The sequence below is a fragment of the Clupea harengus genome, chromosome 23 (assembly GCF_900700415.2).
Source record: "Clupea harengus chromosome 23, Ch_v2.0.2, whole genome shotgun sequence".
Classification (NCBI taxonomy): domain Eukaryota; kingdom Metazoa; phylum Chordata; class Actinopteri; order Clupeiformes; family Clupeidae; genus Clupea; species Clupea harengus.
This window is the reverse complement of record NC_045174.1, coordinates 19,963,035-19,990,534: the sequence shown is the minus strand read 5'-3', so window position 1 is coordinate 19,990,534 and position 27,500 is coordinate 19,963,035. Positions and strand designations below refer to the sequence as shown.

The 27,500-nt window shown below is 48.6% G+C and overlaps 2 protein-coding genes across 6 annotated transcripts in view; one reads left to right on the top strand and one right to left on the bottom strand.

Moving 5' to 3' along the window:
* The window catches only part of LOC105894027 (PDZ domain-containing protein 7), a 19,083-nt gene extending 6,386 nt beyond the window's left edge, over positions 1-12,697 (top strand). The window contains exons 9-18 of the mRNA XM_031560838.2: positions 1,944-2,004; positions 2,393-2,707; positions 3,592-3,747; positions 3,928-4,055; positions 4,307-4,398; positions 4,763-4,854; positions 5,843-5,914; positions 6,753-7,349; positions 8,068-8,168; positions 11,568-12,697. Of these exons, the coding sequence (XP_031416698.1) occupies positions 1,944-2,004; positions 2,393-2,707; positions 3,592-3,747; positions 3,928-4,055; positions 4,307-4,398; positions 4,763-4,854; positions 5,843-5,914; positions 6,753-7,349; positions 8,068-8,168; positions 11,568-11,711 (1,758 nt within the window). The 3' untranslated portion in view covers positions 11,712-12,697. The remainder of the gene's footprint in view (positions 1-1,943; positions 2,005-2,392; positions 2,708-3,591; positions 3,748-3,927; positions 4,056-4,306; positions 4,399-4,762; positions 4,855-5,842; positions 5,915-6,752; positions 7,350-8,067; positions 8,169-11,567) is intronic.
* The window catches only part of lzts2b (leucine zipper, putative tumor suppressor 2b), a 35,443-nt gene continuing 20,515 nt past the window's right edge, over positions 12,573-27,500 (bottom strand). For 4 of the 5 annotated variants that reach the window (XM_031560832.1, XM_031560833.1, XM_031560834.2 and 1 more), the window contains exons 3-7: positions 20,663-21,166; positions 19,721-20,389; positions 18,543-18,812; positions 16,015-16,351; positions 12,573-14,471 (exon numbers count right to left, since the gene is read on the bottom strand). In XM_031560832.1, coding sequence (XP_031416692.1) covers positions 14,143-14,471; positions 16,015-16,351; positions 18,543-18,812; positions 19,721-20,389; positions 20,663-21,136 — 2,079 coding nt within the window. In that variant the 5' untranslated portion in view covers positions 21,137-21,166 and the 3' untranslated portion in view covers positions 12,573-14,142. The remainder of the gene's footprint in view (positions 14,472-16,014; positions 16,352-18,542; positions 18,813-19,720; positions 20,390-20,662; positions 21,167-27,500) is intronic. The other variant, XM_031560837.1, reaches the window with a different exon arrangement.

The window sequence follows — 27,500 nt, the reverse complement described above, 5'->3', positions numbered from 1 at the left end:
CACACACACACACACACACACATACACACACCATGCTCACCAGTGAGTGCCCTTTCTGCCCTTAATGACATGATTGATAGGAGAGGATGGAGCACGGGTGTGTAGAAGGGGAAACCCCGTCTTAAACAGGAGGAGGAAGAGAGGAGAAGAGAAGAGAAGATGACTAGAGATAAAGGGCTTAATGAACACATGGCTGCCAAGCATCTGTCAGTCTCCAGTTAACACAATCTCTCTCCCTACCTCTCTCTTTCTCTCTCTCTCTCTCTCTCTCTCTCATTTTCTCTCTCTCTATCTCTCTTACTCACTCCTCTCTCTCTCATTCTCTCTCACTCACTCTCTCTTTTTTCATTCTCTCGTTCTTTGGAACTCTTGAGCAGTTCCATTTCATCTTTCATCCTGTCTTTGTTCCATGCAACACACATGCGCTTACATTTCGACTTACACTTACTCAGGCACACACAAACACACACAGACTGAGGCACTTAGACTGACACAACTACACACACTCTCACACCTACACACACACAGCTTTATACGCGCACGTATACACACACACACACTGCCTGTCTCACACACACACACACACACACACACACACTTTTATACACGCACGCACACACACACACACACACACACACACACACACACACACACACACACACACACACACTGCCTGTCTCACACACACACACACACTTTTATACACACACCTTTACACACACACTGCCTGTCACGCACACACACACCCACATTTACACACACACTGCCTGTCTCACACACACACACTTTTATACACCCACATTTACACACACACTGCCTGTCACACACACACACACACACACACACACACACACTGCCTGTCTCACACACACACACACACTTTAATACACACACTGCCTGTCTCACACACACACACACACACACACACTGTCACACAAACACACACAGACATACACACACCTTCACTCCACCTGTGACAGCTGGCAAGCTGTGTCCCCATCTCTCCGTGCGTTGCGATGCATTGCGGTGCGTAACGGCACTCTGTGCGCTCGCGCTAGGCCTCTCTGGTTTCCCATGCTGAGGAATGACCTCGTGCATTATTCACAACGACGCACCGGAGATCAGGTGTGGAGCTCGGGGCCAAACACTCCTCCTGCCCCCACACACCTCCTGCCCCCACACCTCCTGCCCCCTCACACCTCCTGCCCCCTCACACCTCCTGCCCCCCTCACACCTCCCTGCCCCCACACACCTCCTGCCCCCTACACTCTACCTGCCCCCACACACCTCCTGCCCCCTACACTCTACCTGCCCCCACACTCTACCTGCCCCCTACACACCTCCTGCACCCCTCACACCTCCCTGACCTCTAGGCGTTGCTTCTTCTCTCCTCTTCACTCCTTTCTAGTCCTCTCCTCTCTCCACCTGTCCCCTTCTCTCTCCCCTCCTCTCCTGTCTCCTCCTCTTTCCTCCTCTCCTCTCCTCCCTCCTCCATCTCCTCTCCACTCTCCTCCTCTCTCCTCGTCTCCTCTTCCCTCCTCTCCCCTCCTCTCCTCTCTCTCTTCCTGTGAGCTGTGTTTAAGTCCAGGGTGTTTCCGAGTGAAAATATAATTGAATCACAGCAATCGTTTTACCATCTATCAAAGCATGACTCCCTCCCTCTAGGCAAGACTTTGAGACATTTAGTAGAGTGCGTCGCTATTTCTTCATTTGCCTTTGTCATGTTCTGAATCCCTGTCCAAAGGGAACGCACTAAAGTAGCCCAGTGCAGCACTCTCTGATTCAGAAATTATTTATCACTACAAAGAGGTAACATAAGCCAGTCTGAGCTTGTTAGGAAGGATATCTTGGAGGAAAAAAAAAACAAGGTGTGTTGTATTCTAACCCTCTGCCTGTGTGTGTGTGTGTTTGTGTGTGTGTGTGCGCCTGTTTGTGTTTGACAGGAAGCTGGGAGATATCCGGCCTATAAGGAGATGGTGGCAGAGTACAGTTGGCTCAATCAGTGTAAACATCCTTTTACTGGACACACACACACACACACACATATATATATACGTATTTATATATATATATATATTATATCAGTGGCCTTCATCACAAGTAAACAAATGACTCGTGTCTGTCTGTGTATGGAGGCTTTGTGTTTGTAGCTTTAACTATAGTGGCTGAGCTTTATTTAAAATATCTATATGAAGAACATACATTGTGTTGACTGCACACAATTATGTGTATTGTATTTGTTGGGATGTTTGTTCATGCATTCCCTGTCTGTGTGTGTGTGTGTGTGTGTGTGTGTGTGTGTGTATATATGTGTGTGTGTGTGTGTGTGTGTGTGTGTGTGTGTGTGTGTGTGTATTCCACCTCTCTTATATAAATCCCCCCCCCCCATCAGCCCGCCAGTCGTCCCCCCAGGGTTCCGACTCGATGTCCACGGCGTCCTCCCTCTCCTCCGGCACCCCCCTCAGCTCCCTCAGTGGTCTCTCCCAGATGCTGCTGGCGCCAGCAGGGGAGATGGTGGAAGCATCCATGCAGACGGACGCCGCGGGGGGGTCCAGCAGCCGCTCCCGGGGGGCCGTGGAGCTCCTGCAGGACACGTTGATTGGAGGGGGAGGCCGGGGGGGCGAGTCCAGGAAGAACTCCCTCCTGATGGCCCTCAGCCGACCCAGCCCTCCAATCAGACGCACGCAGAGTCACATGACCGTGACAGGTGAGGAGTTGGCAGGAAGCGGGTGTGTGTGTTTGAGAGACTAGCTCTTATCCCACGGAAATGAATGTGTGTGTGTGTGTGTGTGTGTGTGTGTGTGTGTGTGTGTGTGTGTGTGTGTGTGTGTGTGTGTGTGTGTGTGTGTGTGTGTGGTGTGTGAAACCTGTCTGATGAGGAGGGGGGGGGGGGGGGGTATTCAGTGCCATGTATTCATAACCTGATGAAACTGGTCAGACTGGCTACTGGCCATTCTGGAGTCTTACAAATAAATGTAAGTGAATTTACCTTGGTAGCTAGCAGTCCATGTGAAAACAAAGTACAAATGTACATTTGTGTTAAACAATCCCTGCTGTGCTGGGCTGTGCTGGGCTGTGTGTTGGGCTGTGCTGTGTTGGGCTGTGCTGTGCTGGGCTGTGCTGTGCTTCTGACCTCCCTTTCCCCGTCTTACAGAGGAGTGTAGTGGAACTAGCTAGGTACTCAGCAGTCAGTCAGTGTGATCTTGGTTGAGGTACTCCACTGTGTTGAACAGCAGTCAGTCAGTGTGAACTTGGTTTAGGTACTCTACTGTGTTGAATAGCAGTCAGTCAGTGTGATCTTGGTTTAGGTACTCTACTGTGTTGAATAGCAGTCAGTCAGTGTGATCTTGGTTTAGGTACTCTACTGTGTTGAACAGCAGTCAGGGTGAACTTGGTTTAGGTACTCTACTGTGTTGAACAGCAGTCAGTGTGAACTTGGTTTAGGTACTCTACTGTGTTGAACAGCAGTCAGTGTGAACTTGGTTTAGGTACTCTACTGTGTTAAATAGCAGTCGGTCAGTGTGAACTTGGTTTAGGTACTCCACTGTGTTGAATAGGCTGTGCTGTACCCCCCCCCCCCCCCCCCCCCAGAGGACACGCAGAAGCAGAAGAAGAAGAAGCAGGAGAGGGAGCCGGGACCGGAGGAGAGCAGCAGCACCCTCCAGCGCTCCAAGACCTTTGTCAACCGGCTGTTCGGCGGCATACGCCGGAGAGACACCACTAGGGGGCGCTCCAAGTCCCCCACAGGTAAGAGCAGAGCATATCTGGAGGGATACGGGACAGACGCCTAGGGACAGACGCCTGTTTGTGTTTATGACTCTATGTGTGTGTGTGTGTGTGTGTGTGTGTGTGTGTGTGTGTGTGTGTGTGTGTGTTTATGACTGTACCTGTGTGTTTGTGTTTATGACTCTGTACCTGTGTGTATAGGCAAGGATAAACCAGCTCGTCGCGTCCCTGATGCTGAGGCTCTGGCAGCGTTGGCGGCGGTGGAGGACATGTCATGGAGGTTACTCGGGGAGGACGAGGTGGCCGCCATCATGACTCTCTGTGGGAGGGTGAGTACGGCAAGAGACAGGGCCCAAACAGAGAAGAAAATTATTTCTTCATACTATCATACACATGTCCTGCAAGAACACTTTATGGCCGTCATTCGGGAATCAGAAATATAATACATTAATGAAACTGAAGAAAGTCTATGTTACATTTTCAGTTAATATTGCAAATAGAGTATCATGCCACTACTCTATATTTAGTATTTGCTTGTTCAAATGTATTTATTTGCTTGTTTGTTTGTTTTTCTCTGCAGTATTTGACAGATGGTATTGTGGAGAACTTAGTGCACCATCTGCTGGCCATCCTGGACCGTCCGGAGAAGCTGCTTTTACTGCGGGAGGTCAGGTGAGCACTGAGTTAATGTGTTGGGGGGTCAAAGGTCATGAAATACACACCCCCAGCCAACATACAGGAAGATCCCTCAGCTAGATACAATGTCATTGAGGAGGAGGGTACTTACGGTAACTCTGTCAGATGAGGTCAGAATATATATGGGCACTATATAAATCGAATTGAATTGAATTAGAATCACAGAAAATCATATCTGTAACTTCTTTAGTGTTATACTTGGAATTGCCTCTGTGTATGAAATGTTCCATATAAATAAACTTGCCTTGCCTGGCATGTTAAGGACGCTGAGGAGACTTGCATTGCATTGCATTTAGCCAGTGACTGCGTTTGTGTGGTTGTTTTGCATGGGCGTCATCAGGCTGCTGATCCCCGTGACTGATCTGGAGCTGTTCGACAGTCTGGTGGCTCCCTTCGAGCAGGAGGCCTATGAGATTCTCAAGTCCCGCTCACGTGAGTAGACAAGGGACCATACATCCTTTAGCGGAGCCCTTAAAAGGATGGTCATGTGACCCATACGTTTCCTTGCTAGCTGGCCAATTACTGTCACTAACAGTAATTTAATACATTTCAAGAATATTTCAAGAATATTTCCACTGCCCTAAATACTGGACTGAAAATATTTTTTTAAATACAAATTATTCAGCTTTTTTAGTTATATAACCGTTATATATTTTCAAAATGTGAGACTAATTGCCCTCTTTCCTCTCCTTCTCCTCCCGCTCCTCCCCTCCCCTCTCCTCTCCTCTCCTCTCCTCTCCTCTCCTCTCTCCTCTCCTTTTCTTCCCCCTCCTCTCCTCTCTCCTCTCCTTCTCCTCCCCCTCCTCTCCCTCCTCTCCTCTCTCCTCTCCTCTCTCCTCTCCTTCTCTTCCCTCTCCTTCTCTTCCCCCTCCTCTCCTCTCTCCTCTCCTTCTCTTCCCTCTCCTTCTCTTCCCCTCCTCTCCTCTCTCCTCTCCTTCTCTTCCCTCTCCTCCTCTTCCCTCTCCTCTCCTTCTCTTCCCTCTCACCTTCTCTTCCCTCTCCTCCTCTTCCCTCTCCTCTCCTTCTCTTCCCCCTCCTCCCTCTCCTCCCTCTCCTCTCCTCTCCTCTCCTCTCCTTCTCTTCCCTCTCCTCTCCTTCTCTTCCCTCTCACCTTCTCTTCCCTCTCCTCCTCTTCCCTCTCCTCTCCTTCTCTTCCCTCTCACCTTCTCTTCCCTCTCCTTCTCTTCCCCCTCCTCCCTCTCCTCTCCTCTCCCTCCTCTCCTCTCCTCCTCTTCCCTCTCCTCTCCTTCTCTTCCCCCTCCTCCCTCTCCTCTCCTCTCCTCTCCTCCTCTTCCCTCTCCTCTCCTCCTCTTCCCTCTCCTCTCCTTTTCTTCCCTCTCCTCACCTTATCTTCCCTCTCCTCTCTCCTCTCCTCTCCTCTCCTTCTCTCCTCCCCCTCTTCCCCCTCCTCCCTCTATAGTGCGCTCCCCTCCTCTGCGCTCCCCTCTGTGTGGTCGGACGCCACGACGCCACCTCATCACTCCTGTTCCAGGTCAGAGTGCTTATCCTGCGCCACGACGCGCCTACACTTATTCACGCACAGGACACTTCTATCTGAACTAGCTTCAGTTTATTCACACGTTTACACTTATTCACGTACAGGACACTTCTATCTGAACTAGCTTCAGTTTATTCACACGTTTACACTTATTCACGTACTGGACCCTTCTATCTGAACTAACTTCAGTTTATTCACACTTTTACACTTATTCACGTACAGGACACTTCTATCTGAACTAGCTTCAGTTTATTCACACGTTTACACTTATTCACGTACTGGACCCTTCTATCTGAACTAACTTCAGTTTATTCACACTTTTACACTTATTCACGTACAGGACACTTCTATCTGAACTAAACTTCAGTTTATTCACCTATCCTACAGACACATTTACTCTTATTGATGTACTGGACACTTCTATCTTATTCACGTACAGGACACTTCTATCTGAACTAGCTTCAGTTTATTCACACGTTTACACTTATTCACGTACTGGACCCTTCTATCTGAACTAACTTCAGTTTATTCACACTTTTACACTTATTCACGTACAGGACACTTCTATCTGAACTAAACTTCAGTTTATTCACCTATCCTACAGACACATTTACTCTTATTGATGTACTGGACACTTCTATCTTATTCACGTACTGGACCCTTCTATCTGAACTAAACTTCAGTTTATTCACATATCCTAGCAAACACATAGGAGCCAAAATATCTGCATATTCATTTCGCGGAAACTTCTCCAAATGTATAGCAGTGCATGAAGCCATTTTGAGAGGTTTTACTATCATGACTCCTGACCCACCCCCCACCCCCCCTCCAGATTTCCATGGTGGTTTTGAGCTGCAGAGCGCAGAGGATGTGGAGAGGGAAAACCAGCTGCTGGAGGAGCTGGACAGGATGAGACTCTCTCAGACGCCGGAGCCTCTGGACTACCCCCTGACCACCAAAGCTTTCACCCCCCTCCTGGACATCCCCGTGGACTACCACTACGCCGTGGCCCCCACCGTACGCAGCCAAGCCAGGCCTGCCCTCCCCAACTGGCTGCTGGCCGAGAGCACCACCCCCCGCCTGCTGGAGAATGGTTCAGTCCAGCCCATTCATTTTGATTGGGAGAAGGGTCGTACCAACACAGAGAGGGGGAGGTTGCCGTTCAGGACCGGGAAAAAGGATAAGATTAAAGAGGAGGAGGAGGAGCCGGTGTTTACGGTGGGGGGCACTCCGGGGTACAGGAGGCCGCCACTCTCACAGGTGTTCGGGGTTCAGGCGGGCTCGGGCTCGGACTCAACGGCGCCCCCTGTGGTTCAGGTGGGAGAGAGGCAGCTGAACGGGCAGCAGAGACGGGGTCAGAATGGCGCAGGGCATGAAAAGGACTACAAGTTCACCACAGTCTACATCTCCAAGACCAAACAGTCCTTAGGTGAGGACACATCTTTTCATCTGTACAAATCCCACAACTTGACATTTAGTTTATAGAGATAAACAGAACAGCACAGATAAATTATGTCAGATGGAAAAAACACTATTTGGGTCAACAGGATGTCTGATATATGGATTGATGTTTGGCTGTGTACAAAGTCGTGTGTGAATATTTGTCAGAACCACACATATCTGTGGTGCATATCTGACATTTTTATTGGAAGTTGGGGTAGTTGCAGTACCCCTGAGGACCAAAAGATGTCAGCCAAGTCTAAAGTTTAACATTTATAGCAGTGGCTTCCTAAAAAGAAGAGGGTTGTATACTAGTTCATCAGAGTAAGATTTAAGTTGTGTGCATGTCAGTATCTCCTAAAGTATGCTTCTACAGCACTAATTAAATATCAAATAAATATCTTTACATGTTGACTTCTCAAATTCTGATGCATTTCAATTAGAGCCACGTACCATAGATTTATATATTACAAAGATTTGCATTTACTAAAGGAAATACCAGTGCTTGAAAAGAAATTGTGTGTGTGTGGTGTGTGGTGTGTGGTGTGTGTGTGTGTGTGTGTGCGCGTGTGCGTGCGCGCGTGTGTGTGTATGTGGGTTGTGTGTGTGTGTGTGTGTGCGCGTGTGCGTGCGTGCGTGTGTGTGTGTGTGTGGTGTGTGTGTGTGGGTTGTGTGTGTGTGTGGTGTGTGTGTGTGTGTGTGTGTAGGGATCAGTGTCTCTGGAGGGGTCGAGTCCAAGGTGCAGCCAGTGGTGAAGATCGAGAAGATTTTCCCAGGAGGAGCAGCGTCCACCAGTGAGGTCCTCAGGGTACGCACATACACACACACACACACACACACCACATACACACACACCACACACCACACACACACACACACAAACCTACCTACCCTTCATGAACATGGAGAAACATTCCTCATATCTCTTGCTCGCTCTCTCTTTCTCATTACACACACACACACACACACACACACACACACACACACACACACACACACACACACACACAGAAACACACACACAGAAACACACACACACACACACACACACACACACACACACACACACACACCTACTGCTAAATAACTCCTCTGTCTCTCCCCTCTCTTTCTCATTAGAGGGCCTGGTCAGTAGTGCGCGTCAGGAATGTGACGTGACAGAGACACTGTTAAACACAACCATTTTCCGTAGAGTTGCTTCAGGAATGCCATTTTGAATCAGAACGTAGGTTGAATAACTTGTTGAAGGTCAAGTGTTTGAAAATAACTTCATGAAACCGAACGTGGTTCGTTCTGTGCTCGTTGGACCTGTCTTCAGTACTGCGTTAACACTTCCCCTGCCCCCTCCACCCACTGCCCCCTCCACCCACCTGGGCCTCCACCCACCTGCCCCCTCCACCCACCTGGGCCTCCACATTGTTTACTGTGTTTGGCTGTGTTGACATGTAACGTTATCTTTAATGAAAAGCGCTGACGAGGCGTTTTTAGGTAGAAAAATAAAAAGGTTGGGAGCGTTTGCTCCAAAAAGCAGCGTTGAGACCGCTGCCTGAATTCACCTCCCTGCTGTGTGCTCATTTGACCCTTGACCCTGTCCTCCTCTATACCGAATTAATTCATCACACACACCACCCTCACACACCCCTTCCCTCCGTCTCAGGCCACCCTCACACACCCCTTCCCTCCGCCTCAGGCCACATTCCATCAACCAACCTCAAAGCTGGACTCCACACCAGACCACACCAGCACACTTGACATGGAGCACAGCCCTGGTGCTGGCTAGCCTAACCATAACCATAACCATAACCATAACAAACTTCACCTCGCTACACACAGTTACCTCACTCAGAGAGGACTCTTTCAAACTGACCATCAATGTCCAGTCAACCTTTAAGGGTGTAATTGAAGAATCCAGCAACTCGGGCTATTTCAGCCCATTAAAGTGACCGTCAGTGCCAGGTGTCGTCTGGTAGTTATTGAAGGCTTCGTCGGCTCTGGTTATTTTTTCACGGGCAGGAAACGCTGCTAAGTCTATAAAAGTGACCATCTGTGTTCAGCCCACTCTGTGTTCACAGTTATTAAAAGACCCAGCGGCCATTTTTGGACAGAGAGCCGTGTCCATCCCACCTTTGTGGGAGTTGGTGAGGGGCCGAGTGACTGATGTTGTGTTCTGACACGAGTCAGTTATTGAAGGCTCACAGTGAGGGGAGGCGGTAATTACTCCAGGATATTCCTGACTGCTGAATCTAGGACAAGCCGACGTTAAATAACATAACAAAGATCCAGAGCAGTCCGAGGGTCTCACAGAGAAGAGACAGGACAAATGGTGGCAAGGACACTGTCTTTGTGTGTGTGTGTGTGTATGCGTGTATGCAAGTGTGAATATTTTTGTATGTCCCAGATCATGCTTGTTTGTGTGCATTTACCAGTTTGTATGTGTGCATCTGTCTGTGTATCTGTGTATATGTGTGTGTGTCTATGCATGTGTGAATATTTATTTTTGTATGTCTGTGTGCAATTACCGGTTTGTATGTGTGTGTCTGTCTGTGTGAATATCTATATTTGTATGTGTGATGATGTCTGTGTGTGTGTCTGAATGTGTGAAGCTTTGTGTAAGTGTGTGTGTCTCAGACCTTCTTGTGAGCCCTACACATCTGAGGGATTAGTCAGGAAAAGGAGTGTGAATCATGAGCACCAAAGGAGTCAACAGTTACTCGTGTGTGTGTGTGTGAGGGTGATGTGTCTGTAACTTATCTAACCCTCTCCTCCTCTCCCAGGCAGGTGTGTGTGTGTGTGTGTTTGTGTGTATATTTATATTTATCTAACCCTCTCATCTTATTAACCTAACCCTGTCCTGCTCTCCCAGGCTGGTGTGTTTGTGTGTGTATATTTATATTTATCTAACCCTCTCATCTTATTAACCTAACCCTGTCCTGGGGGGTATTCGTCGTAGCTCGCTAAACGGTTTAGCGAGCTAATTTTCAGGCTAAGATAAAAAACGCCCCTCTTTTTGGTTCGTGGAAGCAACTTTTGATAAATCACCATAGTTACATATCGATTAGCACTAACCTGCTCCAGGGCAGGCTAACTTAAGTGTAGCTGGATAAGCTTGCCACACCCCCGGAAAAAGGAGGGATCCCATTGACCAAGGACTGATATTAGAGTTAGATTAGCGGAGGGAGAGAGTTCTTTGCGATCGCCAAGATCCATTATTCTTGTATGAGCGCTACCGATTCAGCCGACAAGGAATCATTAATTTACAAGACCTTCTCGAGTCATTTATTGCAAACACCACATTGACTGTACATTTTTGTAGTGTCGGTGATGCGGAGAACAAAGCACTCATAATTATATGAGTGTTATTAGTACACCATAGCACATCATTATTGTAGAAAATGATTACGGTGGACTCATGATAAGAATAGAGAGAAATACAGACAATTTATTTTCACCGCTTCAATTTATTGCATTTGTTATTAATACATTTAGTCATTTAACAGACGCTTTTATTCAAAGCGACTTCCAAGGAAATGTAAAACTACATCGAGGAAGGAGGTGAGGGGATTTGAACTAGCAACCATGTAGATGCAAACCGGTAGATGAAACCTCTGTACCAGCTGACACTTGGCATCAGATATTCATACGTAGATATCACCCTATAAACATCCCAACACACCTTGCTCTCACAGCGGTGGTGGTGTTGAATTTTGCCATGATTATGGTCTTGTATTCTTCATAAGCGTTCATGTTCATCTCCTACTCGCCAGCGGAGAAAAAAAGAGCCCTTTTCTTTGAGTTTAGAACCATTATACCGTTAGAAAATCATGGTTTTGGTGATCGACCTTTCCTGCCTTTTGAAGTAGGACGTGCACGCGCAAATGCCATGATAACTTTAGCCTGCTTGAAATTAACCACATGATTAGGATGCGGGTCAGCCGTTAACGAACCGATATTTGCTGTTCTCAATCAGCTCGCTAATCTTAACGGGCTATAAGGCCAATTGATTAACTTAGCTTCAATCCTACGACGAACGTACCCCTGCTCTCCCAGGCTGGTGTGTTTGTGTGTGTATATTTATATTTATCTAACCCTCTCATCTTATTAACCTAACCCTGTCCTGCTCTCCCAGGCTGGTGTGTTTGTGTGTGTATATTTATATTTATCTAACCCTCTGTTATCTTATTCACCTAACCCTGTCGTCCTCTCCCAGGCTGGTTATGAGCTGGTGTCGGTGGACGGCGTGTCTCTGAAGGGCGTGACCCATCTACAAGCGGTGGACATCATCCGGCAGGCCTTCAGCCACAAGGCCAAGGACCCTATGGAGCTGGTGGTCAAAGTCCCCAAGGCCCCCTGACCTGCAGCCTGGGCAGGGACACACCAACTGTTGGGCCCTCCACCCAGGACAGACCAGGTCACGGACGACTGGGGACCACGGCGGCCCAAGCGAAATGGAGAAAGGCGCGGAGAAGAAAAAGCACTGGCTTGAGAACGGCATGTTGGGTCTCTAGGAAAAGTGAGGGAGTGGAGAGAAAAAAAGAGGCAAGTGTTTTCAAACGACGTCGTGAAGGCAGTGTATATGAAGAAGAAGGCCGTGACGTCTTTGTTGACGTGCGTGTGTCAAAGATGGGCGTAACGCCTTTGTTGACGTTGAGTGTGTCAAAGATGGTGCAGCACCGTAAGAGCCCACGCAGAGCTTTGGGGGGGTTTAGGACGAGAGCCTCACGAGACGAAGACCTGACAGAGGGAAATCGCTGGAGACGGCTGGAGAGAGCAGAGGCCTTTCTCCGTCAGCCGTGTCTCACACTGAAGTCAAGACGAGCACAAACTCAAGTCAAGACGAGCGCAGTGTCAACACGGACTAGTTGTTTCTACTGTCCATCAGTGTGACGGTGAACATGCCAGGACGATGGCTCTACTGTGAACTGTGACAAAGGAGTCAGAAAAAGATGGAGAAATATTCTGAGGACTGTTCTTAACCAATACTAATGAAAGAGTAACAAACACACACAGACAACCGGTCTTCTTTAATTAATACATGCAGTAACCATTAAATGCAAGAAGCAACTAGTAGCCGAATGCCATTGATTCTCTTCAAACAGGTCAAAGATGAGGGGGCGAGAGAGAGAGATGGAGAGAGATGGAGAAATAGAACAAATACATTACATTTCTGCACATATTACATAGTTCATTAAAACAATAACTCTGCAGTCTGCTGTATTTATGCAATGTTTTTTTTTTATTAAAACAAAAATTTGGTTGGTAGAAGAAATTTACAACATGAAAAATATACATTATAATGACTTCGTACAAATACTGTGAATAAAAAAATTATAATATAAAGCCATGAATCACATTCACTTGCAAAAAAAAACAACAGAAAAACAAACAAATTAAAAACAACAGATCCTTAGAACAGTAGCTGTGACAATGCCTTGGTCTATTCACAGTGACTACCCTATCTCTATATACAATTTTCATTTAAGAAATCTAGCATATCTTTATAAACATTTATTTATATATTTACTTTGTCATAAGGTGTAAATATACACATTCTCATTGTCATTAGCGAAGGGCGAGATATCCGTGAGATGCTGCTCCGCCAACAGTCGTTTGAGATCGGAAACGGTCTTGGTCGCTTTCGGGTCGAAACAAACTAACTTAGGATGACTAAAACAGGGCATCCAATTCCCACTTAATCTTTTAAGAGAACCCTTTTTCCCCAAAGTGAGAAATTAACAATTACACATGCAGAATGTGTGTTCAAGAGGACGTTATTTCTCTTCGAAGTTGGGGGAAAAAAAGAAAAATCCTGCAATTAAGCAGTTCAACAAATTCTGCTGTGGTGATGGTGAAATACTAATGAAAGTTTACCTAATAGACTGTCGCCCAAAACTTAAACTGAAGACGTTTCGCATTATCCTATGTCTAAATCCTAGGGACACGGCATTGTGTTATTCACATCCACATCAGCCGACTCGAGTATAGGAGAGCCCTCATTGTTTGCAAGGCAACGTGCTCTTCGTGGTAAGCTAATGGTCATCATAACCACACTGAACGCAGGAAGACTGAGCAGAATGGTTTACTCTGTAATGCACTGACATAGGCATCTCTCTCACAGAAGCCCTTCATTAAAGCAGAACGAATCCTCAGCGGTCACTATGTGCATTTACGTGTGTGGAAAAAAGTGTGTGTGTGTGTGTGTGTGAGACACACTAATGGCTATGTGCAAAAGGATGTTAAACCTTTGAAACACCACTAGGCCTAGTCCTAGACTAAGTTCTGCTGTCTCTGAAGAACTGTAAAGTATGTGAGTGCAGTCCTAAACGTGGTTGGTCTCTAGGACCATGAAACTAGTCCAAACAGTATTAAGTGCAGAGGGTTGTAGCTATCGGGGCAAAGAAGGACTATGTCCTGCAGCACTTGTTTGAGGCAAACGCACGCACGCACGCACACACACACACGCACGCACACACACACACACACACACACGCACGCACGCACACTCCATCCTGTCTACCTCGCCTTTGGGTTCAGATACCATCATTCTGCAGGACTGATGCTACACCCCATATCAGTTAAACCCTGATGGCCTACAACACAGAACCAGCACACTATGATGGGGATGGTGAGTGAGTGAAAGAAAGTGAGAGGGTGTGTGTGTGTGTGTGTGTGTGTGTGTTTGTGAGGGGAATAGAGTAAAGAGATTAAACCTAGCCAAAAAAGTGTTAAAGTGTTAAAGCGGTCGAGGGAAGACAAGGTGACAGTCAGATAGACGGCGGCGGCGTTCAGATCTCGGTCGCCGTGACGTCGTCAAAGTTGATCTCGTTCCCGCTGCCCTCATCGTCATCCAGCTCGCGGGCCTCCAGCTCCATACTGAGGTCGCGCAGGGCGCCCTCTAGCTGTCGGTTGCGGCGGTACATCTGCACGTAGTTCTGCTGCAGCTGCTTCTGGTAGCGAATGACTTTCTCCTTCTCCTCCTCCCAGCTGCGCCGCTCCCCCTCGAAGGCCGACACCTGCTCCCCCTGGTGCTGCCGCTCGGACGCAAGCTCCGCCCTCAGGCGCTCGCTCTGCTGCTGCCACGCCTCCCCAGAGGCTCCACCCACTGACCCAGCTGCTGTTTTTTTTTTTTTTATCAACAAACAAAAACAAAACAATAGGTTTAGAATCGGATAGTTTCGCAAATGTACAGTACAAAATAATGACACCTAATATTATTAATGATATATATTTCATTTCTAATAATACTAGACAATTATGCACAACAATGTGTTGAAAGAGTGTAGGCTGGCTGCATCTCTCTGGTTCACTTTCCTGTGCTAGTTTGCCTGACAAAGTAAATGGCTATTTGCTGGCCCAGTTTCTCCGTCACCGTGTTTGTGAGGCCACATATCCATCCCTCTCTCTCCATCCCTCCCTCTCCATCCCTCTCTCTCCATCCCTCTCTCTCCATCCCTCTCTCTCCATCCCTCCCTCTCCATCCCTCTCTCTCCATCCCTCTCTCTCCATCCCTCCCTCTCCATCCCTCTCTCTCCATCCCTCCCTCTCCATCCCTCTCTCTCCATCCCTCCCTCTCCATCCCTCTCTCTCCATCCCTCTCTCTCCATCCCTCCCTCTCCATCCCTCTCTCTCCATCCCTCTCTCTCCATCCCTCCCTCTCCATCCCTCTCTCTCCATCCCTCCCTCTCCATCCCTCCCTCTCTCTCCATCCCTCTCTCTCCATCCCTCTCTCTCCATCCCTCCCTCTCCATCCCTCCCTCTCCATCCCTCCCTCCATCCCTCTCTCTCCATCCCTCCCTCTCCATCCATCTCTCTCCATCCCTATCTCTCCATCCCTCCCTCTCCATCCCTCTCTCTCCATCCCTCCCTCTCCATCCCTCTCTCTCCATCCCTCTCTCTCCATCCCTCTCTCCATCCCTCTCTCTCCATCCCTCCCTCTCCATCCCTCTCTCTCCATCCCTCTCTCTCCATCCCTCCCTCTCCATCCCTCTCTCCATCCCTCTCTCTCCATCCCTCCCTCTCCATCCCTCTCTCTCCATCCCTCTCTCTCCATCCCTCTCCATCCCGCAGGACCACTCTAGCGTGACTGAGGGAATCTCATGGGATGGGAAGCTCATTCTGATGGTGACGTATCGTTTGCCTCATTGACCACAGATGCTGCCATATATTGATCGTAGTTTTAGGAATGGATTCAAATTACAGCTACAATCCCCAACACATCTTATGATGTTACAAAACTGTGCCAAACTATTTACTTACGTTTAACCTGAATATCTAAGCTAGAATTTATACACCTTATCACTACCTCTGCTAAAGCAAGAACCTCTGATTGCAAAACTACTTGCTGTGATTCCTACAGTCAGGGTTCATGGGAAGGAAACATGTTTAATGTCTTTAAGATGGCCGTGTGAAGCTTGTTATAGGAGCTCCATATAGTGAAACATGTTTAATGTTTTTAAGATGGCCGCGTGAAGCTGGTTACAAGAACTCCACTTAGGGAAACATGTTTAATGTCTTTAAGATGGCCGCGTGAAGCTGGTTACAAGAACTCCACTTAGGGAAACATGTTTAATATCTTTAAGATGACCGCCTGAAGCTGGTTATAGGACAGAGGCAGAGAAATCTATCCAGCATCTGTGAGTCGTTCTCTCCTGCCGCACCTCCTGCTCTGCGCGTCTCCTCCTCTTCCTCTGCTTCCTGCTGCGCCTCCTTGAGGGCGACCAGCTCCTCGTTGAGCCGGGCGAGTTTCTGTCGGAGGAGCTCGGCCTCGCTCTTGCGGCGCTGCAGCTCGTTCTCGCACACCTCCAGCTCGAGCTGCCGCGTGCGGGCGGAGCCCTGCGCCTCCTGCAGCTGCGCCTGGGCTCCCTCGCGCTCCGCCCGCGCCTCCCGCAGCTGGCCCCGCAGCGTCATCACCTCACCCACCCGCTGCGCCAGCTCCGCCTGCAGGTCCTTCAGCTGCTGCTTCAGCAGGGAGATCTCCCCCGACTTCTGACACACCTGAGAGATGGAGGGAGGAGAGGAGGAGAGAGAGAGGGATAGAGAGATTATAGAAAGTGAGAGGGGGGAATAGGGTGAGAGGGAGAGGTAGAGAAAGATGGAGAGGGATGGATAGAGGGAGAAAGAAAAAGGGAGAGACATATTTAGCCGTGTTCATTGTTAGCTGCAAAAGCAAGCACTAATATGAAAATAATTTGCAAAACAACACTCAAAAGATCATAAAGTGAGAGGAAAAACGAGTGAGAGCAGGATAGAGAGAACCAGGGAAGAAAAAGAGAGAGCTAAAAAGAGTTTGATAGCAGACAGAGACACCGCAAGAGACACAGAAAGGCTCCATGCTACATCGCCCATGAATAGCCCAAAGGCAGTGGGTGTTCTACCCAGACACTATCTGTGGGAAGGGTCTGTCCCTGATGCGGGCCTGATCTGGCCCTGACGTGGCTGAGATTCAGCTATCTGGGTGAGGCCAAGATGCCAAATAGAGCTCAGAAAGTAATTTGCATCTGGGCCAAAGTATGCATGAGGTTCATGCTCAGACTAGAACAGCCTGCTTTTCAGGATTCTTCTCCTCATAGAGACGGGGAGAGGGAGAGATAGAGAGAGAGAGAGAGAGAGAGAGAGAGAGAGAGAGAGAGAGAGAGAGAGAGAGAGAGAGAGAGATATTGCACTATTGTCTTGGTTAGACATCACATTCCCACTGAATTCCTGGTATGCACTGTGAACAGACCATTAACCCAGCCTCAAACTTCACCATCTCTCTCAGCTAACGCTAATGCTAACCCATTAACTCAGCCTTAAACTTCACCATCTCTCTCAGCTAACGCTAATGCTAACCCATTAACCCAGCCTTAAACTTCAGCATCTCTCTCAGCTAACGCTAACCCATTAAACCCAGCCTTAAACTTCACCATCTCTCTCAGCTAATGCTAACCCATAATCTGCAAGTAGAGTTGTTTATATGAACACACTTGTGTCCTAGTTTACAGTTAAGGGTACAGCAGCAGGGGGTGTGAGGCTGCGGTCACTTCAGCACACACACACACACACACACACACACACACACACACACACACACACACACACACACACACACACACACACACACACACACACACACACACACACACACACACACACACACACACACACACACACACACACACACACACACACACACATCAAAAATAACCACCTGTCAAAAATAACCACCTGTCAGCCAGAGAATGTGGACTAACAAACTCAAACATGTCAAACCAAAGCATACACACTAAAACTTCTCTTCACTCTGCTCCTATGTTTGAAAAAACATCTAAAAGCAAAGAAGCCTAGTCTATTATGCAACACAACACACCAAGCAAGAGAAATGGTCTGTCAGTCCGTCACAACAACAACAGAAGTAGCACCAACATCTTCATTAAGGTAAGTGTGAAATCTGAGGTTTCTATCCAAGCGTAACGTCTCTGCCCTTCTACTTGCATCGGTACATGGTACACAAGAGACACTGCATACGCCTCTGTGGTGGATGGTACATGTTACACAAGAGACACTGCATACGCCTCTGTGGTGGGCAAGGAAAACCAGGTCTGTAAAACAGAAGCAGACCAAACTAACACGCACTGACCACCTGTCCTATGTGAGTCATACTTTTCATGAAATCTTTCCACTCTCTCAGCATTACACACTGCTACCACTTGTAGTAATCAGTCTTACTGGTTGGCACCATAAATTCACACTCAAGATTGTAGCGGAGGGGGGGGCACTGTGGCGCGAGCCAATAAGCCCCCCATTTACGGGCTACAATGCCCGCGGGGACACAGGTTCGATTCTGGCCTGCTGTCGTTTTCCCGATCCTCTCCCCGATCCTCTCCCCACCTCTTCACTCCTCCTCACTTTCTGTCCAAATACTTCACCGTCCTATCCAAATAAAGGCTTAAAAGCCCATAAATAAATCTAAATAAATAAAAAGATTGTAGCGGAGAGAGAGAGCAGTCACACCATAAATTTACATTCAAGATGCTGCCATACTATGGCAACTCGGCATATAAAAAAACAAGTGCTCCAAGACACGCTCCTATCACCTGGTGTTGGCATGGCAATTAAGTGCTGGAATTAAATATGACACTTTTGCGGTCCCCTGTGTTTTCCTCCTCCTCTTCTTCATCCTCCTCCTCCTCCTCCTGCTGCTGCTTACCTCCCACTTGGTCTCCTCGAGGCGCGGGCCCAGCTGGGTCTTCTCCCTCTCGTAGGCGGTGCAGCGCTCCTCCAGCTGCTCGCGCTCCTGCAGGACGTGGCCGAAGTCCTCCTGCAGCTTCTTCTTGTCCTGCTGCAGCTGGAAGATCTGCAGCTGCAGCAGCTGCTGCCCCCGCTGCGCCTTCTGCGAGGCCTGCTGCATGCGCGAGGCGCAGCTCTGCCGCAGCTCCTCCATCTCCAGCTCGCAGCGCTTCTGCTTCTCCTCGTACACCTGCAGGACGGGGACGCACTACTGTGACTACTGCCAGAGGAATGTCACATTCAATGCTTTTCTTCTTTGCTTAGACAGGTTGAACAGACAGACAGGTTGAACAGACAGACAGACAGACAGGTTGAACAGACAGACAGAAAGTCAGACAGGTTGAACAGACAGAAAGACAGACAGACAGGATGACCGGCAATTAACCCTTTTTCTCATCGAACCTATTCATCCGGTCATCCGGAAAAACACGTTTCACAACTTATGCATCCAATGAGTACCTGTGTGACAATTGCTAACATCTGTCACAAGAGATGCTTCAGATATATAAATAAGCATTAAGCACTAAAGGTGGAGTCCGTGATTCTAGTGAGACGTTGCTGATATTTGAGCTCAACAGCCAATCAAATGACAGCCCTCCCTTCTGTGCTCCTGAATCACAGTGTGAAATGGCTGGGGTTGTTTATGGCTCGGTCTGAACCACTATGTTTGTTTACATTTACAGAGGCAGGACTGCATACAAACACTGGAGTTTTCTTTTTTTAGTGCACAGGACTAGGACGTTCAGGACAACTAGAGGACAGCTAAGAACAATTTGCTGAATTTGACAAGAGTGTATTGGATTAGAATCACGGACTGCACCTAATATCAGCTAACATTTCACTGTGAGAAACTTCAGATGGATTAATGTGGCGTGGGTCTAGGTGGTGGTGGAGTCTGAGAGAGGAGAGAGAGGGGGAGAGAGGAGAGAGAGACTTCAGATGCATTGATATGGCGTGGGTCTAGGTGGTGGTGGAGTCTGAGAGAGGAGAGAGAGAGGGAGAGAGGAGAGAGAGAGAGGAGAGAGAGGGGGGGAGAGAGGAGAGAGAGACTTCAGATGCATTGATATGGCGTAGGTCTAGGTGGTGGTGGAGTCTGACCTGGCATATGGCCACCTCGTTCTCGTCCAGGTTGTCTCGGAGATCATGCAGCTCCAGGTCCCTCTCCCGCAGCTTCTCCTCCAGGTCTCGGACCATGTGCTCGTACGCCTCGGCCTGGGAGGGCGATCTCCCACAGGAGCCGCAGTCCGACAGGGGCACCCCGACACCCCCGCCCCCACCGCCACGCACCCCCATGCCCGTCAGAGAGCCCGTGCTCTTACTGGACGACGAACGTCCGCTGTCCGAACTTGTGTGCCCGTGGCTGATGGGGGGCGGGGGCGGTGGCGGGGGGGCCATGGAGGTCAGCTTGACCGGGTCGGACATGGGGTGTCCGGAGACGTCGCTCTGGCCCGGGCTGTAGGCGACACCACCGCCGCCGCCGCTGTTGCAGGTGGGGAGGCTGGAGAGGGAGTTCCGCCCAGAGTCAGAGAGCGAGAACGAGCACGACTGGCTCATGAGGCCGTTCCGGCTGCCACTGTAGGAGCTGCGGCGCTCTGAGGAGCCCGCAGAGGGCGCCAGCTCGCTAGGGCATGGCGCCAGCAGGTTCAGGTTGCCCTGGCTGTTCGAGAGAGCGTCCCCTGGCCGCGGGGAGAGGTAATGCATGTTGCTGCGGCTCTTGGGCACAACGGGTTTAAAGGCAGTGGGTCTGATGATGGCCTTCTCAATGTTCTGGGACAAAAGAAAAAGAAAATGAAACAAAATGAAAACCAAACGCCGGCAACACATTATAACTGAACGGTCAGGTTTTAACCTGCTTTGCTGACCCTAAAACTTACATCTGGAATCTAGCTCGACAATACAAGGGAAGAAGTAAGGAATAATGGACCACAACTTATTCAAGAAATAATGCACATTAACACAGAGTATAATTATATCTAACTAACACACAGGTCCCTCAACTTCACCCAACAAACACGTCACTAAATAGGCATCTCTTCTCACCCTCTCCAGTTTCCCGGACTCGGGGACGAGACGGGGAGGTGCTCCATCGCTCCCGCCCCTGGCCTGCCTCCCCCCCACTTCCTCTAGGTCACTTCCTGGGCTGGGTGGGGCCGGGGCATGTCTCTCCTCCCAGTCCTCGCCGGGGAAGTCGTCACTCAGGTAGGTCCGGTGCCTGTGTGTCTGCGTCTGCCCCGACGGCACCAGTGGCTGCCTCTTCCCAGGCGTGGCACTCACGGCCAGCAAAGGCGCATGGGAAATGTCTTGAGGATGGTAGCGGCCGGCGCCGGGCGCGGGCCTATGGTGCCGAGGGGTGACCCTGGTGACCTCCGGACCGGGTCGGGAGGGGAAGGCGGTGCGGCTGGTGATGAGGCTGCTGACGGAGCCCATGGTGCTGTCGGGGGTGGGGGGTGAGGGGGGGGCTGCCGCCGGGCGACGCTCACTGGGCGCGGCAGGCGGGGGCTGGACCAGCGCCATGGAGACGGCTCAACGGGCCCTCCTCTTGCTCTGATAAACAAACAAACAAACAAATAAACAAACAAATCAATTATCTGTCATCATTACAACTATTACCTTCATGCTGCCTTAGGAGACCCCCACTCACACACCACCACACGCACGCACACGCACACCACGACACGCACGCGCACTAAAATTATATCATATTAAAAACAACACGTCTTGCATCTCCATTGTTGCGGTTTAATCTTTCACAACAAACTTTGGTATAAGATTTATATTCACCATGTGTATAAAAACTTCGTCAGTCCCTTCACATATTATTGCAGCCAGTTAGTAGTTAGGGTGGCTTTGCCCTTGACCTGTGTGTGTGTGTGTGTGTGTGTGTGTGTGTGTGTGTGTGTGTGCACCCTATGGAGTCCATCTCGCTCAGGACATGACCAGGGCTAGCTCCCATTCCACACCTCATTAAACAGCTTGGTCAACAGATGTTTCTCCAGAACTTTCATAGTACGCAATACGCATGCATATTCTCTCCCTTTCTCTCTCTCACACACACTCACTCTCACACACACACACACACACACACACACACGAGTTAAGGACTGAAAAATGGGGGCTTTTTAAGGCTAAACTAAACTAAACTTGCTCCTTTTTATGGGACAGAACAGACGCCTGAAATAGGACAGAACTGACCCAGATGTATAAAATGATGGTGTGTTTTACGGTGAGTGAGTAATCATGACTGTAGTGGCTTCAAATCCCTTGGCCCATATGTATTTCTAATAAGCATGTTTAATCAAACGCTTTATATAAGCGGCGAGAGGGTACATGTTACATTCCAGGCGCTTAACACCAGTGTTCTAAGAGGGGCATTATGTGGGAATTTGTCTGTCATATAAAGACACTGTAAACTCTTACGTTCTGCTTTTCCCCAATCTCCATCCATCTCCGGCACAAGTGATGACATCACTTAGAGCACACCCACTAAATCAAGTCTACTACTGGGGCTGAAAGCCTAAAAGGAGTCATAACAGTAAATAATGGCAGTCTGCACACCTCTCCGGTGGCAGGTTTCTGTTTGTGCTGTCTTACTGCAGGGATGACATCAGAAAACAGCTGTTCCTTCTGCTGAGTCACTCAGAAGCACTTTCATGAGGTCATGATGGCAGGTGTTCAAAATCTGTTAGACACTGTTAAAGGATGTTTGTGATGTCACATACTGTTCCAAATTGCAACAAGTACGGACAGAATGAACACTTTGGTAACCACGTCGTAGCATCAGTTTTTATTTGTTTATTGTGTTTTGTTCACTAGACAACAGTTGACTCTGACGACGTCACCAGACCATTATGATGTCATAATGACAGGTGTTCTAGAACCACTGGCTGTAGTTATCAAATGAGTTGTTCAGGTTAGGTTTCAGCTATCTCCACCATAGGTGTGAGGTAAGGGGTGGGGAAAAGAGATGGAAACAGATGTCGATAAAAATAATGGTGTTATAATAAGCTCATCAAAAGGTCTGTAAGATACAGCTGATGAATCAAAATCGGCCCATTAAAATGGAAAGAAGTCAAAGAAAGGTGCAGACTTTCTATTTCTTTCTATCTACCTCACACACACACACACACACACACACACACACACACACACACACACACACACTTTGGCCCAAATAGTGCAAAAGCTTAAGCATCTCAATCAGCTACCTAATTAATACCAGGCAGACTGGCACCAACTGAGCTTGGCACTTGTGCCAACAGACAGACACACACACACACACACACACACACACACAGACAGACACACAACGCACACACACACACACACACACACAACGCACACACACACATACTGTATTTGTTGGTGGCAAGTCTCTCCATGTCAAGGGAGAGGTGCTGTCCTCAAAATTATGTCATTAATCCCATTTTAATTATCACTGAGAAATGAGCCAATGACCCAATCTCAGGCGCTGCCAAAATAAAGCGAGGCTATAAAAACACAGTCTACCATGGGGTCTGTCCACTCACACGCTCAGACTCAAGCACACATGCTAACACAAAGCTCTTACAAACAGCGCTTTCGAGGAAGCTTAATTAAGACTGTCTGAAGGGATTATCCACACCTTGATGAAATGGTGTGTGTGTGTGTGCCTATATACAAAGGTGTGTGTGTGTGTGTGTACAGTACATGAGAGTGTGTGTGTGTGCCTATATACAAAGGTGTGTGTGTGTGTGTGTACAGTACATGAGTGTTTTTGGCAGGGTTCGACCGTAGTGCATTTCCAATCAACACAAATGGACGTGGGAGCGTGTTTAATCCACTTACGCCAGCTTGGGAATAGCTGGAGCTTGACATGTCAACATGGCTGGCCCAGTCTCCACCGCGACACGTAACTGGCATTAGTGTGTACTCCTGTGCATTAGTGTGTACTCCTGTGCATTAGTGTGTACTCCTGTGCATGGCTACTGTATCTCCTGTGTCTGGTCGGAGCATTAAGGCTCCTCACTGACATCCATTATAATTCACTGACTAGCACTCTAGGCATCCTGTGGCCAACCGCAGGTACTGAAGCAGACTCACAGGAAGCTTTTTGTTTTGGACACAAACACACATAAGATGAACACTTCCATTATGAAGAAGGCATTTCTAAAGTGCACAATGACCACTCTGACTGGTGACTGGGTTGTATGATGCACAGATGCACAGACCACTACGAGTTCTACACGCTGATGCAACAATCAAATTCAAACTCCATGCACAGGCAGCTGGCAAAATCTAGAATCTAATAGAATTCTGGAATGATGTGAGAGTCACCTCGATAATCAAGATGCATTGGATTTTTACTGATTCCAATGCTTACCATCCCCACACAAAGAACCCCTTTAAAGACCACATGGTGACGCCCAAAAAGGTTCTGAAAGGTCTGTAATAAGAAGTGAAGTCTCTGGGAGATATTCTATACAGGCCAGCGCTCTTTCTCACAGGGAGCCTGGCAGACTGGTTTCCCCCTGTCTGCCATCCTGTCTCGTTTGTGGTGTGGAGCATCCAGACAGAAATTCCAGAGAAGCTTCCAGATTGTCCATGAAGCGTGAGCTGATGGGATGGCGGGGAGGGGGGGGTGTGTGCTCTGCCTGGGAAAGTTATGCACATGCACACACATACACACACACACACACACGCTGGAATCTGTAGGAAGAGATGGCAATAACCTCCTTCCCTCCGGTGAGCATGGGGGTGGGGGGCTACACACACACACACACACACACACACACACACACACACACACACACACACACACCTCCCCCCCCCCCCCCCACACACACACACACACACACACACACACACAAACACACATGTATACACACACCTCACCCCCCCCATACGCACATGTATACACCAGCCCCCCCATACACACACCTGACACCCCCACATACACACACCTCACATTCCTCACACACAGATATACACAAATGTTACACCCCCACATACATTCCTCACACACCCACATACACTCTCTCTCCCCCCCCCCTCTATCTTCCTGTCTCTCCTTATTGACTGGCGTTTTAAAGTTGAATGTGTTCTTTTGGGGTAATCATGTGAGAAAGTTATACACTGGTCTATAAAGGAGTGTTGAACCTCTCTCTCTCTCTCTCTCTCTCTCTCTCTCTCTCTCTCTCTCTCTCTCTCTCTCTCTCTCTCTCTCTCTCTCTCTCTCTCTCTCTCTCTCTCTCTCTCTCTCTCTCTCTCTCTCTCTCTCTCTCTCTCTCTCTCTCTCTCAGGAGTGCCTCTCTGTTCTTCTTGCATTCCTGCACATAATGCTGGGGTGCGTAGAGAGAGAGAGAGAGAGAGAGAGAGAGAGAGAGAGAGAGAGAGAGAGGGAGAGAGAGAGAGAGAGGGAGAGGGAGAGGGAGAGAGAGAGAGAGAGAGAGACTCAGGATGTCTGCAGCACAGGCTGATTAGCCACTAATGGGCCTAAGGTCCAGGAGCCCAGCGGGGCGAGCAGAACCACCTCTTGGGGTCAAGGCCAGTCAGTCACCGCCATTATCCAGAGAGTTTCCTGCCCAATCCAGCAGAACACAGCAGCACATATTCTCAAGCGTTTAGCCAAAGTGATCACACACACACACACACACACACACACACACACACACACACACACACACACACACACACACACACGCACGCACGCAAGCACATGCACACAAACACAGACACACAAACACAGACACACACACACAGACGCACACACAAACACACACACACACACACACACACAAACCAACACACACAGACACACACAAACAGAAACATCCAAGTCATTCTGAACACACAAAAACACACAAAAATCCAATGATTCTAAACACACACACACACACACAAACACAGAGAGAGAGAGAGAAAGAGAGAGAAAGAGGGGGGGGGGGTAACACTCAAATGGCCTGCAGTGTTGTGGGCTTTAAGTCTCCGACTGTAAATGTCCCAGGTCCTGCCCAGGCATCCAATGGCTGCTTTATGGCACCAGTGAGGTATTTCACAGGAATGCAGTCGCTAGCCTGAACGCTAACCTTTCACCAGCGGGTCACACAATGTCAAGTGTTACCCCATTAGCCCATGCCCTTAGCACTGCCTCAGACAACAATGCAATCATCATGTGGCTAGTTAGCAGTTAGCTGTGGGACCACAGGGAATGACTACTATTTAGATGAGGCTCTAGAAACTGAATACAGTAACATCACAGTTGCAGTTGGCCGATACGGCGGTCAATGACCCAACATTCTGTAGTGGAGCATGGAGGCCTGTCCACCACGCACAGAAGTTTCATTCTACAGGCCATACCAGGCACAGGGAGGGGAAAACAACTAGGCCTCATTACCTGAAGCTGAACAGTATTTTTCTATCTACATGGAAGAAACAAAACAAATACTGTCAAGTGTTGTGTAAACACACACACACACACACACACGGAGTGAAAGAACCAAATATGTTCATACACAGTAAATCCCTAACATGTACGCGAACAGTGGCCAGTCACTGTGGCGTTACAAAACCCTGCTTTGAGAGGAACCTTAGCGCCGATGCTAAATCCCCTCTTTGTGCAGGGACCTGAGAGCAGCTAACAGCTAACAGTGGCCAGGCAAGCCTGGAGCTAAAAATATTCCCCAGCAGCAACCAGAGCCCTGGAGCACGCCCAGCACAGACCCACTCTCTGTCCCAGTCAAGTGGCCTCGAGCCTGGGGCCTGGCCACAGCAACACCTCCCTCATCCAGGGGAGAGAAGGGGGAGAGCCAGGGAGAAAGCGTGGCTGGAAATCCCCTCACACACACACACACACTCCCCCACTCACTCTCCCTGACACTTAACCCTCACATTCTCTCCCTCTCTCTCTCGCTCTCTCACTCTCTCAATCTCTTTTTTAGTTCTGTCGTTCTCTCTGTCTATGTCTCTTTCTTTCTCTCCCTCCTGTGTCATTCACTCCCTCGCACTCATTCTTTGCCATTCTCTATCTCTCCAACAGCCTGCAATTTATCTCTTACTCTCTCTTTTACTCTAAGTCTTTTACTTTTCCAGCAGTCTCTTACTTTTCCTCTCAATCACTTTCTCCATCTCTTTCTCTCCCTCCATCTCTCTCTCTCTCTCCCTCCATCTCTCTCTCTCCCTCCATCTCTCTGTCCCTCCATCTCTCTGTCCCTCAATCTACCTCTCTCCATCTCCCTCTCTCCATCTCCCTCTCTCTCCATCTCTCTCTAGTTTAAGTGTACCTAAATATAGTCAGGGTGGTCAGGCAGATCCGGTCCTCTGAGACTGAAACTGGCACTTTTTAATTGTCATTAGAACAGATCGGATCATTGAGGTTCTCTCCAGGCCTCCTGTTCTCTCTGTCACACACACACACACACACACACACACACACACACACACACACACACACACACACACACACACACACACACACACACACACACACACACACACACACACACTCACACACACACACACACACACTCACACTCACACTCACACTCACACTCACACACACTCACACTCACACTCACACTCACACTCACAGCTGTGTTGAGGACCTGTTTGTCACAAACACTGTGCCACCCTTAACAATCTGCTGAATGCACTGGAGAACATTCTCCTTTCTCGTTTCTGTGATGTGACAACAGAAACTTAATGAAAAACCACTTCCTATTTGTAACTAAACCAGTTCAGCATTCAAAGAGAGAGAGAGAAAAGATGGACAGATGGAAAGAATGACAAAAAGGGGGAAATGAGATCATTTCAAAGCTTGCACTGGATTCACACATGCACTTCTGACCAATCAAATCACATTCTGACTTATTCAAGAGTCTGGCAACAAAGTACAGCTCAGAAC